The sequence below is a fragment of the Phascolarctos cinereus genome, unplaced genomic scaffold (genome assembly GCF_003287225.1).
Source record: "Phascolarctos cinereus isolate Bilbo 61053 unplaced genomic scaffold, phaCin_HiC Scaffold_1;HRSCAF=81, whole genome shotgun sequence".
NCBI lineage: Eukaryota > Metazoa > Chordata > Mammalia > Diprotodontia > Phascolarctidae > Phascolarctos > Phascolarctos cinereus.
The window spans coordinates 274,202,848-274,221,392 of NW_027555514.1; the positions used below are offsets into that span (position 1 = coordinate 274,202,848).

Below are 18,545 nucleotides of genomic sequence, written 5' to 3' on the forward strand. Positions count from 1 at the left end.
ATCCAATGAGACAATGTTTACAAGGTGTTTTTAATTTTAAGTTTCTTCCCCCAAATGAATGAATGAAAAAGTATTTTATATGCCAAGCACTGTGGATATAAATATAGTAAGTCAGAAAGTTCCTGATCTCAAGGAATTTATATTCTAGTAATAATAATAAAGTCAAGTCAATAAGCATTTATTTAGCACCTATCATGTGATAGCAGAGGGGATACAAAGAAAGGCAAAAGACAGTCCCTGGCCTCAAGGAGCTCACAGTCTAATAGGAGAGATGACGTGCAAACAATTATGTGCAAAAAATATGGAGACAGATAAATAGGAGGTAATCAACAGAAGTAAGGAACTAGATGGGGGGAGGGTAACCTTCGGATTTTGGATTTAGCCAAAGGGCCACGCTTGAGGACCTAGAGGGCCATGTGTGACCGAGAGGCCTCAGGTTTCTCACCCCTGACTAGAATTAAGTGGAGTGAGAAAAGGCTTCTTAGAGATTTTAGCAGGGACTCTAAGGAAGGCAGGAGTTAAAGATGAGGAAGGTGAGAATTCCAGGCACATAATCTTGAAGCCAACCCCCCCCCCATATTATATATCTATATTAATGTGTATATATATTCATTATGTGCTGTATGCAAGGTATTGAAAATATATGCATATATAATGCAAATATACATAAATTAGTTGACATAATACATATATGACATGTAAGGCACTGCAAATATATACATATAATGCACATATACATATATTAAATTAGCACAATATATATTGATATATGCAAGGCACTTAAAGATATATACTATATAATGCATACATACATACAATACATTGTAAAAATTGTGACATTTGTGAAAGTGGAATGGTTGATGACCTTACTAACCACCTTGATCTGCTTGAACTTCCTCACTATCCAGATGAAGCTGAACTGACCTGTGAATCAGAATCACCTAATGAGGAGGCAGACTGAGCACCTATGAAGCCGGAGGTGTTGGCTAAATCATGAATTTCCACCAAAAGGACAATTACCTAGAAACTATGTAGTGTGGGCAGACAGAGGAAGTTTGGGCTAATGGGTATATTCCTGCTCATTGTGTTTGCTCAGACAGGTCTAGAAAATGTTGATTCACCCTACTGTCAAGACAGGAGATATGGAAATTCATGTCTCTTTGGCCAAGATTTAGGTGACCTAGTACCCCCAAGACCCTCATTTTAATGTAGCCCACCTCCCAGAGGGTCAACCAACCAAGAGTTGGGAACACTTGGGAACACTTACTCTTCGAAGGATATATATACTGTATACCCCAGCCCCAAAGGAGCCCAGCCTTTTGCCAGCTTGAGAGAAGATAAATGCACAGACAACTGAATTCGTTTGTCTTTCTTAGATCAAACGGTATTGGTTGACAGCATATAATAAAATAGTTAACATAGTGTGTGTATATATATATAATATAGTATTATATATAATAATTATAATATAATGATAACATACTATTATATATAATATATATATATACACATATATTATGTGATGGATGCAAGGCACTAAAATATGCATATATCCACATATACCTAGATTGTAGGATACATGCAAGGCATTGCAAATATATACAAATAGGTGATGCATATATATATATATTACATTAATATAATACATGTTATGAATTAATCTAAAATGTTTTATAAGTTTTACAAATGCTAATTATTATTACATATAATAATGTATATAACTGCAGAGTCTTGCAAACAGTAGGCGTTTAATAGATGTTTGAGTGAGTAGAAGCTATCCAGAATTACCTCTGAGGGGCCTTCCAACGCGCGGGGATTCTGGGATCGTTGTGATTCATATCCAATCTTGACCCCAAGAGGGAAATGTACATTGATTTGCTCCCTGCTATCCTCTTCATCTCATCCTCATCTTCATCCTCATCCTCCCTCATCCTCCCTCATCCTCATCCTCCCTCATCATCCTCATCCTCCCTCATCCTCATCCTCCCTCATCCTCATCCTCCCTTCCTTATCCTCATCTCCTCCCTCATCCTCATCCTCCCTCATCCTCATCCTTATCCTACCTCATCCTCACCTTCATCTTCATCCTCATCCTACCTCATCCTCATCCTACCTCATCCTCATCCTTATCCTCATCCTCCCTCATCCTCATTCTCATCCTCATCCTACCTCATCCTCATTCTCATCCTACCTCATCCTCATCCTCATCCTCACCCATCCTTATCCTCATCCTCACCCTCACCCTCCCTCATCCTCATCCTCATCCTTATCCTACCTCATCCTCATCCTCCCTCATCCTTATCCTACCTCATCCTCATTCTCCCTCATCCTTATCCTACCTCATCCTCATTCTCCCTCATCCTCATCCTTATCATACCTCATCCTCACCTTCATCTTCATCCTCATCCTACCTCATCCTCATCCTCCCTCATCCTCATCCTTCCTCATCCTACCTTATCCTCATCCTCCCTCATCATCATCCTCATCCTCCTCATCCATCCTACCTCATCCTCATCTTCATCCTCATCCTTATCCTACCTCATCCTCACCTTCATCTTCATCCTCATCCTCCCTCATCCTCATCCTCCCTCATCCTCATCCTCCCTCATCCTCATCCTCCCTTATCCTCATCCTCCCTCATCCTCATCCTCCCTCATCCTCATCCTTATCCTACCTCATCCTCACCTTCATCTTCATCCTCATCCTACCTCATCCTCATCCTACCTCATCCTCATCCTTATCCTCATCCTCCCTCATCCTCATTCTCATCCTCATCCTACCTCATCCTCATTCTCATCCTACCTCATCCTCATCCTCATCCTCACCCATCCTTATCCTCATCCTCACCCTCACCCTCCCTCATCCTCATCCTCATCCTTATCCTACCTCATCCTCATCCTCCCTCATCCTTATCCTACCTCATCCTCATTCTCCCTCATCCTTATCCTACCTCATCCTCATTCTCCCTCATCCTCATCCTTATCATACCTCATCCTCACCTTCATCTTCATCCTCATCCTACCTCATCCTCATCCTCCCTCATCCTCATCCTTCCTCATCCTACCTTATCCTCATCCTCCCTCATCATCATCCTCATCCTCCCTCATCCTCATCCTACCTCATCCTCATCTTCATCCTCATCCTTATCCTACCTCATCCTCACCTTCATCTTCATCCTCATCCTCCCTCATCCTCATCCTCCCTCATCCTCATCCTCCCTCATCCTACCTTATCCTCATCCTCCCTCATCATCATCCTCATCTTCATCCTCATCCTTATCCTACCTCATCCTCACCTTCATCTTCATCCTCATCTTACCTCATCCTTACCCTCACCCTCATCCTCATCCCCATCCCCCATCCCCATCACTATCACTGGCTCCCCACCTCAAACACCACCTGGTGACCCAGGGTCAGTCACTTGCCCCGCCTGGGCCTTAGTTTCCTCCTCAGTAAAAAGAGGGAGGTGGGCACAAGTTTGTCAGGATCCCACCTTCGCTATACCCTCTGGGCCCGCAGGCCTCGAAGGCTTGCAGTGGGCTAGGCTGGGCTGGGGCGGGGCTGGGGCGAGGCGGGGAGGAGGAAGGAGCTTGTTACTTCTGAGACCCGGCAAACGTCACGGGATCTTGGCCGCCCGCCTTCGTCGTCACTGGCTGAGGCGGGACCGGAAGCGGAGCCTCATTTGAGGACTCCATTTCCCGGCGGCCCTCGGGGTAGGGGGTGGGGCTAACGTGCGTATCCGAGTTTTGGAAAAGGACAGGGGGCGGGACAGGAAGTCACGTGCTCTCCCGCTTGCCCGTCAGTCACGGGGGCGAGGCCGCTCGGGCTGTCGCTGGGGCGATGGCGGTGGAGACTCTGTCCCCGGACTGGGAGTTTGACCGTCTGGACGACGGCTCGCAGAGTAAGGTGGAGGAGGGGGCGGGGAGGGGGCGGGGAGGGGGCGGTGGTGGGACAGCTGGGGATGGGGGCTCTGGTGTCCTCGCTGAGGGGCCGGCCCTGGGGATGCCCCTTCTTCCATGCTGGTACCGGCGCCGGCCCGGACCCCTCCGAGTCCTGCTCCCACCCCGCTCCCAGACCCCCCGGGGCTCCCCCTCAGGCCGATCTCCTCCCCCAAGGACCTCCCCAGCTGTGCCCAGCCCCCTCCCCGGCTGTCCCCCCAGGGTGACCCGGTAGACTGACCCTCCCTAGGCGGAGCCCTTTCAAGTTGACACCCCAGGCTGTCCCCTCCCCCTGTCGCTCCCTCCCTGGCTGTCCCCCCAAGGCTGACCCCGTAGACTGACCCTCCCTAGGCGGAGCCCCTTCAGGCTGACCCTTCCCCCGTCGCCCCCTCCCCACTTGTCCTCTGCTCCCCTCATGTTCTCCCCCCCACCCAGGCCTGTCTCCCCTCGCCGATCCCTTCTCACCTGTCGCCCTCCCCCCAGTGTCTTCCTCCCCTCCTCACTATTCTTTCCCCGCTCACACTGTGCCCCTCCTCCCTCACTGCCCCTTTGCTCCCTCCTCACTTTTTCTCTCCCAGCTTAGACCACCCTCCTCAGTTGTCCTCCGAGCCCCACGGTTTGTGCCCCTTCTTCCCCCCCCCCGAAATCCCATGGCACTCCCCCTCCCCATTCCCTCCTTCAGTTCAATTCACTTTAATTCAGAAAACATTTATTAAGCTCCTACTATGTTCCAGCCACCGTGCTAAGCGCTGTGGGTACTAAAAGAGGCAAAAGACAGTCCCTGCCCTTAAGGAGCTCCCAATCTAATGGGGGCGACCACAAGCAAACACATTTATACAAAGCAAGCTGTGTGCTGAATAAATAGGAAATACTAGAGGGAAGGCACTGGAATTAAAGAGGATCTTGGGAAGGCTTCCTGTAGGAGGTGGGATTTTAGTTGGGACTTAAAGGAAGCCTCACCCTGAAGCCACAGTCCTAGGGATGGTGTATTTAGCATCTAGAGAAGCCCCACGCTGTTGCCTGCATCCTTGGGGAGTTCACATTGGTTACTGCCTGTGGCCTCCTGGGTTTTGGGCTAGTTTCTCAGGGCCAGGAGTTCTTAAATAAGCTGATGTCTGGGTTCCTGTTTCCTGTTTTTGTCTTTTGAAACCAAGTTATTGGGAGCTTGGTTTATTTTTTTGTTTTCTCCACTTTCTTATTATCAGCTATGTAGAAGAAAGAAAATCTTTGCTTAGATCATTTTTGAAGATTTTGCATTTTAGGGCTTCCATGATTTTGGTGATGGGGGGTGAGGGTTGTTTTGCATCAAGCAGCATTCAAAGATGCATTCTTTATTAAACTGCAGCTGCTTGTTTGGCTAGGAGAAGCTCTATTCATTAAAGTTAATTTATTTGTATGGTGTTCTGCTTGATGAAATTGAGTTATCAGATTGGGTTTGGAGTCAGAGGACCTGGATTCAAATTCTAGCTTTACTAATTATTTCCTAGCTAATTTGATTTTGAACAAGTAAACCTTTTGGGCCTTGGTTTCTTCCTCTTAGTTTCCATCAAACTAGATATTTTGAGATCCTTTCCAGCTCTAAATTCTGTGATCCTAATTTTTTGGTACATTTTTAAAAAATGTATTTAGTATTTTATTTTTTCTTCAGTTACGTGCAAAAACAATTTTCAACATTAATTTTTAAAACTTTGAGTTCTAAATTCTCTCCCTTCCTCCCTCCTTTCCTTGGCCCCCCCATTGAGAAGGCAGACAGTTTAATAGAGGCTATACCTATGTAGTCATGCGAAACATTTCCATATTAGTCATATTGTGAAAGAAAACATAGACCAAAAAAAACCCTCAAGAAAAATAAAGTAAAAAAAAAGTATGCTTCAAACTGTATGCAGATTCAGTTCTTTCTCTGGGAATGGATAGCATTTTTCATCCTAAGTCCTTCAAAGTTGTCTTGGATCATTGTATTGCTTAGAATAGCTAAATCATTCACCGCTGATCATCTTACGATATTGCTGTTACTTTGTACACGGTATATTTCACTTTGCGTTAGCTCATGTAAGTATTTCCAAGTTTTTCTGAGAGCATATGATCCTAATTTTAAAGTAGAGCTTGACATTTGGAAATCTTTGTCTTATTGTTTAGTAATGATCTAGTAATTGGCAGTGTTTCTATGCCATGTATGCTTGTGTATAAGATGTATCTCAAAGTAAGCATTTTGTAGAATTATATAGACAGTTGAGGATTGTAGATCTCTCCTCAATTAGTGTTTTACACGTGCAGATTTTCCTACATTATAACTATGTCATTAAAGTTTTATTTGCTTTTTGAATTCTAACCAAATTTTGGATCACTTTAAAAAAAATTAACTGCGGTATAGTTAAATTTCATTAGATTCTACATGAAGGGTGGACAACATTAAGTACTGAACTTCATATGATTTTCTGTAGTTTTTCACAAAACACTTTTAAAGAGACTGTTGCTCAGGACTTTAGAAATGTATTGGATGATGTGTTCCTTTCCTCTTTTTTAGGAGATATGTGTAGTTTTCATATACTTGTTTACTCATGCAAAATTTTCCTTTGCATTCTACAAAATTTTTAAAAGGTAAATCATGTTAATTGAATTTTAAATGACTCCATTTTTAGTAGATTTTCTCTCTTATTTTACATAGATTGTTTTGTTGAGAAGGTAGCTTTAAAATGTTTTAACAAGTTACCTTTTTCCTCGCCCACATATGCCTGATCTAGTAACGAAAAAGTTGTTCAGCCATGAACAAATTTTTTCACAGAAGTAAATCTTGGTTGAAATTAGTAACAAGCAACTTTCCACTTTATTTCTGACATTGACTTCGTTTGCCTGTTCCTAAGCGTATCTCCTTGTCCTCACGTATGTAGACAATTTACATTTAAGTGACAGTGAGATGTTTTGTTGGGCCGTCTTAGAGAAAAGTAACTAGAGCTGTAAGAAAGATACCCTTCTCGGTGTCCCGTTGGTGATTATCCTTTTTTTTTCTTTTTGATGAGGCAAAGATTATACCTCTTCTTAAACTGTCCCACAATACTACATTATTATAGTTAAGAATTAGGTGGGTATGAAATGTGAGAAAGGAACACTGATTAGCTGAAGGATCTAATTATTTGGATAAGTCATTGGTGAAATGAGGAAGCAAGCCCTGGTCTCCTGATTTATTAAATATTGTAGTTCAGTACTATAGCACGTAGTCTTGTCTCATAGATTCTGGGTGCTTCTGACATTAGGGGATGGATGAGTTAGCTCTTTGGTTGTATAGAACACAAAAATGTAGAATTAAATATTAAAACAGATAAAAGGAACAGAATTTTGATTGCAATTAAATTTCTATCATCTTTGAAAACAAAAAGGATTCATCCTGATAGTTAAGATGAGATAATTAGTTGTATTATTTTTATAAGCCTTTTTAGACAGTCATATATTCAAGAGTCAGTCAGTTATTAAAAGCCTTCTATTTGCCAGATACTGTGCTAAGTGCTGGAAAAAAATGGAGGAGAGTTAGGCAGAGGTCAAGTGACTTGCCCAGGGTCACATAGCCAGTGTCTGAGGCTTGATTTGAGCTCAGGTCTTCCTGACTCCAAGCCTACCTCTCTATCCACTGAGCCTTGAGAGTCGTGCTTTCAAAGAGGCTTTAAGACTCTATTATCAACTGTGGGAATAATGAACATTTACCAGATGCTTTAAGTTAGTAGATTGTTTTACATACATTATCTTGTTTGAGTCTCCATTGACCCCCTGAGGAGAGAGCTTCTGTAAGTAAATGATCATTTTTGGAGAAAATCTGCCTTCTCCAGGAATAATTTATGTATGAAACTTGGATATGAGGTATTCCTTGGATACAGTTATAGTACAGTTTTTCCAATCTGAGTCATGACTTCGTATAATTGCAAGTATGGACTATAGGGTATCATAGATGTCTGGGACTTCACTAAGACACTAAGGGACTTGTCCAGAGCCTCCCAGCAGCCCAGGTCTTCAAGATTTCCAGATTCTGCGGTATTCCCACAGCCTCTCTTAGACTGCAGGTTACAGGAGCAGATGCTGATCTCCACTGGCAGAGGTGGTTTTGTCATCAGAAGTTCCCTATACCAAATATGACATCATACTGTAAGAAATATATTGTCTCTGCCTTTGATACAGCTAGACTGTGTAATAATAGCCATACAAAGTATCAATTGAACCTTCAGTTGCCTTTGGTTTTTCCCAGGTTCCTGGCCTTTCCAGAAGCCTAAGTTAAAGGGGCAAAGTCTTTATTCTAAAGGGTTGTAGGATAATTGTTAGATTAGCCAGAACTAGTAAGTGATTCATAACAAAAGCTTCCCCTCTAGCATCCCAGATGCCAGAAAAATCAGTATATCGGAGGGCAAAGGAAAGATCTTTTTAAACTTTGGACCTATACTTTCAGGAAGGTCCAGTATTATAGTATGAAGTTTAGATAATTAATGTCAGCTTTAAATCAGAAGAAAAGTTTTTACTTTTTCCTCGAGTGTATTATTGTCTGCCAGCTATCAACATTTGAAATTTACTTTTTAGAAATTCATGCTGAAGTCCAGCTGAAGAATTATGGGAAATTTCTTGAGGAGTACACATCCCAGCTCAGAAGAATTGAAGATGCGCTGGATAGCTCTGTTGGTGATGTGTGGGACTTCAGGCTTGACCCTATAGCACTAAAGGTCAGATTTGTTTATTTTATAATGAATTTACATTTTTAAGGAATATTTGTTCTTAGAATTTAGAACCTTATGGGTTGGAAGGCCTCGTGAGAGGATGTGTGCTATGTCCCAGCTCCTACCCCACCAGTCACTCCTGTTGTCTTTCATTGTGCTTTGAGGTGAAAAACACCTGTCTCTCCCACGGCCCTGTCGGCCAGCAGTGAGAGGTTGACTGTGCACACTGTTCCCTAGTGAGGACCCTCAGACTCAGAGAGGTGGCCTGGTTTGGCTTGACTCACCCAGTGTCACCTCCTGGTCAGAGCCGGGAGATGAGCCCTGAGCTCCAGCTTCAATGCTGTGGCTCACACTGTCTCTTTCCCAGGTAGAATTGTACTCAAACAGTTGATTTTCCCCTCTGTTTTCTCCTCAAAAAGTGATTGATTCTACATCTCTAGGGACCTCCCAAACTCTTGAGTTGGGCAGCTTTCATATTTAACCCAAGAATGGTTGTTGTTTGTCCTTCATTCTCCAAGAGTTCCAGGGACATCAGGAGGTGATGTCTTGACTTGCAAATGAATTGGATTAAAGTGAGGCAGGGCAACCCAAAAATTCTGGCAATTCCTTCTTATTTTTTAAATGGGAAGAGTAGCTCCTTCTGCCATCACGTCCTCATCTAATTAAAGGCCAGGACTAAATCCACTATCATACATCTCTTCCAGGAAAAATAACCTGAGACTTAAAATCCTTATCATTAAAAAACCCCAAAACTCTCATTATCTTTGCATCTGAGATTATAATATTTAAGCTAAAACTAGAAAGTTCGTAGTGTTCTTTTTAGCTTTATTTCTAATTCTTCCTTTTGCCCTTCCTCCTCACCCCCTTCTGCAAATCTTCTACCCTACTTGCAATGATCTTCCATTAAATAAACTTCTTTCAAAGCCCCTCGATATATATTTCAATCCCAGAGAATTTATTCTAACGACATAAGAATTGACATTGGGTAAGATTTGTAATTCATACACCCCAGTAATCTCATGTACGTCAGAGCTAAAAGGGACCATAGTAAAAGGTTCAGGTGGATGAATTCCCTTGTGAGGTCTCGCAGCCGGCAGATCTGAGGTTTGACCAATGCTGTTCCCACTGCCCCACTCCTCCACCCTGGAGGACATGTTGTTAAGAGGGCATAGTTCTCTGGCCTCCAGAGTTTTAGTGAAGGGTCTCCCAAACATCCTAGAGCTTCCCTAAAAATCTCGGTGATAGGTCAGTCGTTTGTGAGTTTCTCTAACTTTTCGCAGCTCTTTTTATGGATTCTGTCTGTGCCACCTCAGTGAGTAATGAGTTCTAAAAGTTAATTAATGTTTGCATGAAAGCATTTCCTTTTATTTCTGCTAAACTGACCTCTCCAGCTTTAAGGAGATACCTCCTGATTTTCCTATGCCATAATATGATGGTAAGAGTTATGTTGTTTGTGACTTTATAAGCTTTCATGATTTCTACATTTCCAGATCAAGAATGCTTGTCTTTTTAATCCTTCCTCCTCCCTTTTCTGACTGTTGTCATAGCCCTTCTTTGGCCCTCCTGTAGTCTGACTCTATTCAGTTAGCAAATACTTTACTGTCTTCCCTCATTCCAAGCAAAATAAAATACAGTTGTTTAGTAAATGGAGGTGACGTGATGTATGCAGATAACTTTTAATACATGGTGTATGTGTGTGAAGTGCCATTAAGGGCCCCATGTATTCTTGTAGTTAAAAGGAGGGGGAATAGTCACTTTCACTTGGGGGGATTCAGGGAAGGCTTCATGGAAGTGGCGGCATTTGCACGAGACCTCGAAAGGTAGAACTTTTTTTTTTTTTGCAAAATGGTGACCAGAATTGCTCATTGTGCTTCTGATATGAGTGAGCCACAGTTTTGTACAGCAATAAAGGTTTTCTCTCTTGTTCCTACTACTTTTGTTAAGACTCAGCATTTTGTTGGGCACTTTGGATGTGGCAGGCTGATGTCTTCAGGTGGCCTCCCTTTGGCACAGTGATAACTCAGAGAGCATTGTCTTATAAGCATATTTTGAATTATTTTCCCCTACTGCATGAGCTTGCTTTATTTTAATTCATGAGCTACTTAAGAACTCAAGGGACAACCAAAATTGGCCCAGCGGAATAATACTAAATGAGAACCGTGTCTTATAAAAAGCCTTCTTTCTTATGTTTCATTCCTTTCCTTTTTAATCATTTGCCTTAATTGGTTCTTAGAACTGGGGTTGTTTGTCCTGGAAAGAGAAGACTCAGGATGATGGGGTGGTGGGTCTGTGTGTGGGGGGACACATTATAGCGATGTCATCAAGGATGTCATATGGAAGAGGGACAGCACCGGTTCCATTTGGCCTTAGAGGGCAGAATGAGTGATGGGCCGAAGCTGCAAAAAGATCCCTGTTCAGAACCTTGCGATTCTGTGAACTTACGCTTTGATGCCAGGAGGTAGCATGGTATTTATTGTGGTACTGAGCATGTTGTAACTATGGGCCCTAATGTGTTTGCAGTTCTCAAACTAAAAAATGTTTTTTCCTTGTTCTTAAATAGTTGTTGCCTTATGAACAGTCTTCCCTTTTGGAGCTCATAAAGACAGAAAACAAGGTAAAGAATCTTAATAGCTAAATATTACATTAAAACCTGTTATGTACGTTATCTGCTAAATTTTTTTCCCCTACTTTGCTCATTTAAACCAGGTCTTAAACAAAGTCATCACTGTGTATGCTGCTCTTTGTTGTGAAATCAAGAAATTAAAATATGAGGTAATTATTAAGACTGTATTGTAAATGCTCCCTAAAATTGGTAGTTTGCAAATGAATAATCCATCAGATATGGCCTGTTTTTTTTTTTTGAATCTCGAATGGTGTGGCCAGATCCACTGCTCTTTGACCTTTAGCTCTGGGGTCATCAGAGGTCTGGCAGAAGCTGTGGCGGCAGCTCTTCCCTTCTGGTCTTGACCTTAACTCTGCTGCTGCCTTGTATTACGAATGTAGGCCAATTAAAATGGGCACGCAAGCAGGGAGAAATGTAGGGAAGACGAAGCAAGAAATGACTAGTTTGAGGCTACTAGAATAGAACTTCGTCCTGATGATTAAAATGTAATTTCCCAATTTATATGGACTTAAGCAGTTTAGTGGACGTTTAGTGTCTGCAGGTCATTTCGTTAGTTATTAGGGATACAGAGATGCCCTTCAAGGAACCTATAGATTGTGTGTGTGAGAGAGAGAGAGAGAGACAGACAGACAGATAGAGATGGAGAGAGACAGACAGAGATGAGGTGGGGGGCAGAGAGAGACAGAGAGAGAGAGAGAACAGCCTGAGAGCTTGAAGAAGAGTCAAGGAAAGTCTGGAGGAGGTGGCGGCCCCTGAGCTGAGCCAGAAGGGAGAAATGGATTGCAGAGAGTTGAGGTGTGGCCTGAAGGACAGTGAGGACACGTGCACCAAGGGACAGCTGTAGGAGTTGTCAGGAACACAGAATGTGAGAGGAGGCTGGAAAGCTAAGATCGGAGAGGCCTGAGAGGCCTACTGAGAAGAGGTGTTCTGTCTCGTGGCGGTTGGGAGCCACGTAAGGCATTTCAGCAGTGGAGTGAGGTGAACAGACTTGACGTTACGTGGATAACTAGTTTGTGTAGGATGTTCAGGTTAAAGCAGTTTCCTGTCAACAGCCTCATTTTGCAGAAGGGGAAACTGAGGCTTAGGTGACATGACTTGTTCAGTCTGGCATCGCTAATGATCAGTAATTGGTCATGAGAACTAGACAAGTCCTTGGGGAATCCTCTTATCCAGGGCCCTCCTTCTCCCCAAGGAACTGTAGAGCAGAGGTGTGGCGGAGGTGGCACCCTCAAGCCTTCTGATGGCAAGATGGGCCCTTTCCTTCATTGGAAGCTGCACGCGGGGTAGCCGTGACAGGGGAGGTGGAGGCAGAAGGACCACCACTGTGGGAGTGCCTGCATGATGTGTGCTGCTAGTGGGTTGTGGGTAAAGGCTTCACAAACGGGTGCCATGTTATGGGCACAGAATCAGGAGGGCTGGGCAGGTCGGGTAGGGCCTGGGATTTGAAGTCTGGGTCACTGGGATAGTGTATAAGCTGTTGACCAAGCTAGGGCCTCCCTTAGATCACACCCCAGCTTGTGCTTGGTGCTGTTGGGAGGAGTCCCGCCATGAAGGGGATCACAGAGCTGCCAACGGGTGTCCCGGGCATTCCGTGGCCTTGGACTTCTGATGTTCAGCCGTGTATGGACAAAGCTCATGTGCCTGCTAAAAACACAATATTTTTTTCTTTGAAACAGGCTGAAACTAAATTTTACAATGGTCTTTTGTTTTATGGGGAAGGAGGTAAGTTCTTTTAACTCTACATGTGAGGTAATGATTGCTTTCTTTCCTGACGATGGGGGTTTACAAAGATGAAGCCTGAAACAATCCCTCTTTGCAAGGAGGTTACATTTATCATATGGGAGACAAGAAATATATATGTAAATAAGTACAGAATATGTAGACATACAGAGTTACACAACATAAATACAGTTAAATACAATGTATTTTGGGAGGGAGAACTTTGGAGGGTGGGCTCGTAAACACTGTTGCTTGAGCAAAGTTATGAGGGTATCAGTTAGGTGATATTAGGCACAATTAAAAATAGTACTTTGGTTAAAAACTGGCATTTTTTTCTTGTTGACTATGTCTGACTGCTGACTTCTCTGAAATCCGATTGCCTTTGTTACCTTTATAAAGCTACAGATTCCAGCATGGCAGAGGGCGATTGCCAAATCCAGATGGGGAGATTCATTTCGTTCTTACAGGTAATTGACTTGCTGTTTTCCTGGGCGTTTCTTTAGCCTCACCTTGCCTTTCTGCAGGGCCTGTTTGGAGCCGGGCTGTGTGCAAGGCAGCAAGGGCACCAGGTACCCTCGGGGAGCTTATGTTTTACTAATGAAGAAAACACATACATAAATAAGAACAAATGAAAATGTGTACAATCGCTACAAAGCAGATGGTTTTGTGGGCCATTGCGGGGAGGCACGAGCAGGTGGGTGGATCAGGAGAAGTTTAGTGGAGAAGGTTTTGCATGAGCAGAGTTTTGAAGGAAGCAAGGGATTTCACAGAACTGGGACTGCATTCCAGGCATCAGGCATAACTAGTGCAAAGGTGTGGAGGTGGGAGGCCACGTGTGAAGAACAGCAGGAAGGTCAGTCCAGCAGGAAGGCCACTGGTATAAAAAGGAAGACGTCATTGTTCACAGAGGCTTATGGTCGTGGTGCTTTTGTGGACCAGATGGAAAGGCACGAATGAGGATGCAGCACGTTTAAGTATATGGGGAAATGCTTGACCGGCTAGACCAGTCAGCGGGCCAGTGCCAGCTTGGGAGGAGGCCTCTAATGGAGCGCCACAGGGATCTCTCCTTGGCTCTGTGTGGTTTAATGTTTTGTTTTATTTTAATAAGTATCAGTATTTATTAAAGCATTAGTATTTATTAAATGTTAATAAATGCTATTTTACTAATGACTTGGATAAAGGCACAGCTTGTGTACTTACTGAATCTTTGGATGGCACAGGGTTAAGAGCATACCTCTTATGTTGGATTATAGCACCCAAAAATCTTGCGAGGCCAGAATGTCGGGCCAGGATCTTCATTTATTAGGATGAACTCTAATAGGGATAAACGTAAAATATTATATATGTGGGATCAAAAAATGAACTTCACAAGTATAAGATGTGGGCAGTAAGGTTAGACAGGAATTCAACTAAAAATAATCTGGGGCTATTAGTGGACCGCAAGCTCACCATGTATCTACAGTGGGATGTGGCAGCTCCAAAAGGTAGTGTCTCAGGAAGGGATGGTTCCTTTGAACTCTGTGGGAGTTTTCAGGCTCCAGGAGGAGGATTAGTTCAGTTGAGGTTTCTGCTCAAGGAATCATTTGGATTTGTTGTGTTTTACATTTGAAATAAATTCCCTCTAATGGGATTTCGCCTCTGATTGTATGTGGCCTATTAGAGATCTTCTTTGAGATTAAGATTTTGTCCTGTGATATATCGCACTCCCTCCTGGTTTGGTGGTGACCACAGATTTGATAAGCAGGCCACAAAGAATGTCATCCAAATAATTGATAAAAATGTTGGACAGAAAGGCCCGAGGCTGGAGCCTCAGGGCCCAGCCAGCTTGAATAACTACTTACTGTCTTAAGTCAAGCTACCCGATCATAATTTAAATCCTTTCAGAGGGCTTTGTAAAATACAAAATTCAATTAAACTGATTTGGGTGAAAGTGAACGAACATCCAAGAAGAAATAAAAAATCTAGTTACTTCCCACCTAAATAAAAAGCTTCTTATATCTTTGAGAAAAGCAATAATTTCTAAAGTAAAGTCTGATTAGAGCTGTGAGAAACCTGAAGGTAATTCTACTATGCATTGGGATGGTGAAGAGATGCTTGTTAATCTGTGAGTGATAAGCATAAATCTCAACTGTCTTTTGAGTAGAAAAATAAAGTTAGTAAATGAGGCTTAATTAGCCAGATAATCCTTCCTAGAGATGATAAACTCAGAGGTAGAAAACGGACGTCTTTGTGAATTCTGGGGAAAGAACAAGGACATGGATTAACTCTTAGTGAACAGCCTGTTTCCTGCAAATAGAAATGATTTTCCTGTGCTTGCCTGGATGGCTTCCCCCAGGTGGTGGCATGAATTTATAGTCTTTTAAAGCGTCTGCAGCTTTCTTCCTTTTGGATTAAAGTCTCGATCAAGCTGGTCCCTTGTGAGTGTAGCTTTGTTGATTCTAGGGAGTGTATAGAGAGAACAGGTTGCTGGAGGGGATTAATTGCCTGGGTTGCTGATTAACTCGGCTGTTAATGAAGGTTATCTGATTTTGATGAGCGTCTTGTACCATCAATTTCAATTTAAAAAATGCTTGGAAAAATGACTATGTAACACGTTCCCCATTTGTCATTTCAGGAACTCTCTTGTTTTGTTACAAGGTGCTATGAAGTGGTGATGAACGTAGTCCATCAGTTGGCCGCCCTTTATATCAATAACAAGTAATGACTTTCACAAATACTTTTGCTTTTCTACTATAGACACATAAAATGTTGGGTTTTTTTTTCAATTCTACTTCATTAACAGAAATAGAGCTTGCTGTGTTTGAGTTAGAACTTGAACAGAGTAACCTCCGAGGTTTGTTTATAATGTTGGTTAAATCCAAATGAATCCAACCCCTTGATGAGAAGATTAGCCTTTGCTCCAGCTTCCAGGCCTTACGTTCCTCTCTCACTCCTCCAGATTTACAGGATTGAGACAGACAAGAACTTGGGCTTCTTAGGTTTCCCCATAGATGTAGACCTAGTTTTGGAGAATAACTCAGAGTTGTAGAGGACATTGTATTTTCCAAAGCAGTTTCCACAAATGTGATCACCTTTTACCCTCATAGCAGATTGGTAGGGAGAGAGATAGGGCAGAAGTCTCTCTTTTTTAGATTAGGAAGCTGACTCTTAGGCCATGAGCTTTGCCTGATTTCACCCAGTTAAGTGGGTGGCAGGTGTGGGATGAGCACCATCCCCTGTTCCTGGTTGTGCTTTCCACCTCATCATACTGCCTCTGACTTTTCCCTCCTTGTGACCAGAAGGTACTAGTAATGTTTGTTCCTATTTTTTACTCTCTAGTGAGACAATTATTTTTTGTTTTTCATTTTTGAATGGAATGCTACTGACCCATTGTCAGCAGGACGTAGATTCTTAGATTCATGGACTGTTAGAGCTGGAGTGATTCTTAGAGGTCATCTAGTACAGTGATGCTCATTTTACCAGTGAGGAAACTGACGCCCCCAGCAGCCTAGTGATTTCCTAAATTCTTGTAGCTAATCGGTCACTGAGCCAATATTAAAAGCCAGGTCTCCTGATCCCAGGCTGACATGCTGTCCCTCAAGCCGCTTTTTTCTTACCTGTTGTTGTTGTTCAGTCATTCACTTGTGTTCAACTCATTGTGACCCAATGGACTGCAGTCCTCCAGGCCCTTCTGTCCTCCATATATCCCAAAGTCTGTCCCAGCTCATATTTGTTGTTTCCATGGTGCCATCCATCCATCCATCTCATCCTCTGCCTTCCCCCTTTTTTTGCTTTCAATCTTTCCCAACATCAGGGTCTTTTCCAGTGAGTCCTGTCTTCTCATTATGTGGCCCAAGTATTTAAGCTCTAGCTTTAGTATTTGATCTTCCAATGAATAACCTTAGTTAATTTCTTTAAGTATTGACTGATTTGACCTTCTTGCTGTCCTAGGGATTCTCGAAAGTCTTCTCCGTTACCACAGTTCAAGAGCATCGACTCTGCAGCGCTTAGCTTTCCTTATAGTCCAATGCTTGTAGCCACACGTTGCTACTGGAAGAACCACAGCTTTGACTGTATGGGCCTTTGTCAGCAAGGTGACATCTCTGCTTTTTAGTATGCATCCAGATTTGCCATAACTTTCCTTCTAAGGAGGAAGTGTCTTTTAATTTCATGTCTGCGGTTGCTCTCTGCAGTGATCTTAAGAGTCCAAGAATATAAAATTGGACACTGCTTCCATTCTTCTTCCTCCATTTGCTGGGAAGTGATAGGACCGGTTGCCATGATCTTAGGTTTTTTAGTGTTAAGCTTCAAAGCCAGCTTTTACTCTCTCCTCCTTCACTTTCATCGAGAGGCTGCTTTCTGCCTCAGAGAAGGATCATCTGCATATCTGAGACTGTTAGTAATTCTCCCCCCAGCTGCAATTCCAGCTTTTGACTCATCCAGCATGGCATTTCGCATGATGTACTATGTGTATAAATTAAATAAATAAAGTGACAACATACAGCCGTGTCATACTCCTTTCCTAATCTTACACCAATCCATTTTTCCATGTTCTGTTCTAGCTCTTGCTGCTCTTTTGTTTGTTTGTTTGTTTGTTTTTGGTGAGGCAGTCGGGGTTAAATGACTTGCCCAGGGTCGCACAGCTAGTAAGTGTCACATGTCTGAGGTCGGATTTGAACTCAGGTCCTCCTGACTCCAGGGCCGGAGCTCTATCCACTGCGCCACCTCACCGCCCCCTAGTTGTTGCTTCTTGACCTGCAGACAGGTTCCTCAAGAGACAGATAAGATGTTCTGGTACTCCCATCTCTTTGAGGACTTGTCACTAACCAGTGTGATCTACACAGGAGAAGGCTTTAGTGCAGTCTGCGAAGCAGAAGTAGAGGGTTTTCTTTGTCTTTCTCTGGAACTCCCGCGCTTTTCTCCCATCATCCCATCAGATGTTGGCAGTTTGATCTCTGGTTCCTCCGCCTCTTGGAAGACCAAGCTGCTCTTTGGGTAACTTGCCTACTGTTCTAGTTATCTTTTGATTTCCTGCTTTGCCATTCCAATCCCCTGTGATGAATGTGGCATCCTCTTCTGGTGTTACTTCTATGAGATGACGCAGGTCTTCATAGAAGTGATCGACTTGGGCCGTTTTGGCATCAGTGTTTGGAGCATACACTTGTATCACTCTGATGTTGAACGGCTTGCCTTGGATTCGAACAGATCTCATTCTTTCATTTTTGAGATTGTACCCCAGTACTGCTTTTCTGGCCCTTATATTGACTATGTTGGCTCCTCCATTTCTTCTAAGGGATTCTTACCCCGGAGGTAGCATATGTAGTGATCACCTGAATTAAATTCACCCAATCCCTCCTTTTTAGTTCACTGACACCCAGGATGTTGATGTTTAAGCTTTTTATCTCCGATGTGACCTCATCCAGCTTACCTTGGTTCATAGATCTTAGTTCCAGGTTCTTATGCAAGATTGAGCCTTCCAGCACAAGCCTTTCCTTTCATCACCAGACGCACCCACAGCTGAGCTGCCTTTCGGCTTTGGCCATTTAATTCGTCTGGAGCTATCTGTAATTTCCTTTGCTCTTCCCCAGTAATGTGT

At 43.1% G+C, this 18,545-nt stretch overlaps 1 protein-coding gene across 1 annotated transcript in view; it reads left to right on the plus strand.

Moving 5' to 3' along the window:
* The first annotated feature begins 3,781 nt into the window (after window positions 1-3,781).
* The window catches only part of WASHC4 (WASH complex subunit 4), a 56,842-nt gene continuing 42,078 nt past the window's right edge, over window positions 3,782-18,545 (plus strand). The window contains exons 1-7 of the mRNA XM_020982406.2: window positions 3,782-3,900; window positions 8,495-8,634; window positions 11,189-11,242; window positions 11,335-11,400; window positions 12,928-12,973; window positions 13,370-13,437; window positions 15,585-15,667. Of these exons, the coding sequence (XP_020838065.1) occupies window positions 3,840-3,900; window positions 8,495-8,634; window positions 11,189-11,242; window positions 11,335-11,400; window positions 12,928-12,973; window positions 13,370-13,437; window positions 15,585-15,667 (518 nt within the window). The 5' untranslated portion in view covers window positions 3,782-3,839. The remainder of the gene's footprint in view (window positions 3,901-8,494; window positions 8,635-11,188; window positions 11,243-11,334; window positions 11,401-12,927; window positions 12,974-13,369; window positions 13,438-15,584; window positions 15,668-18,545) is intronic.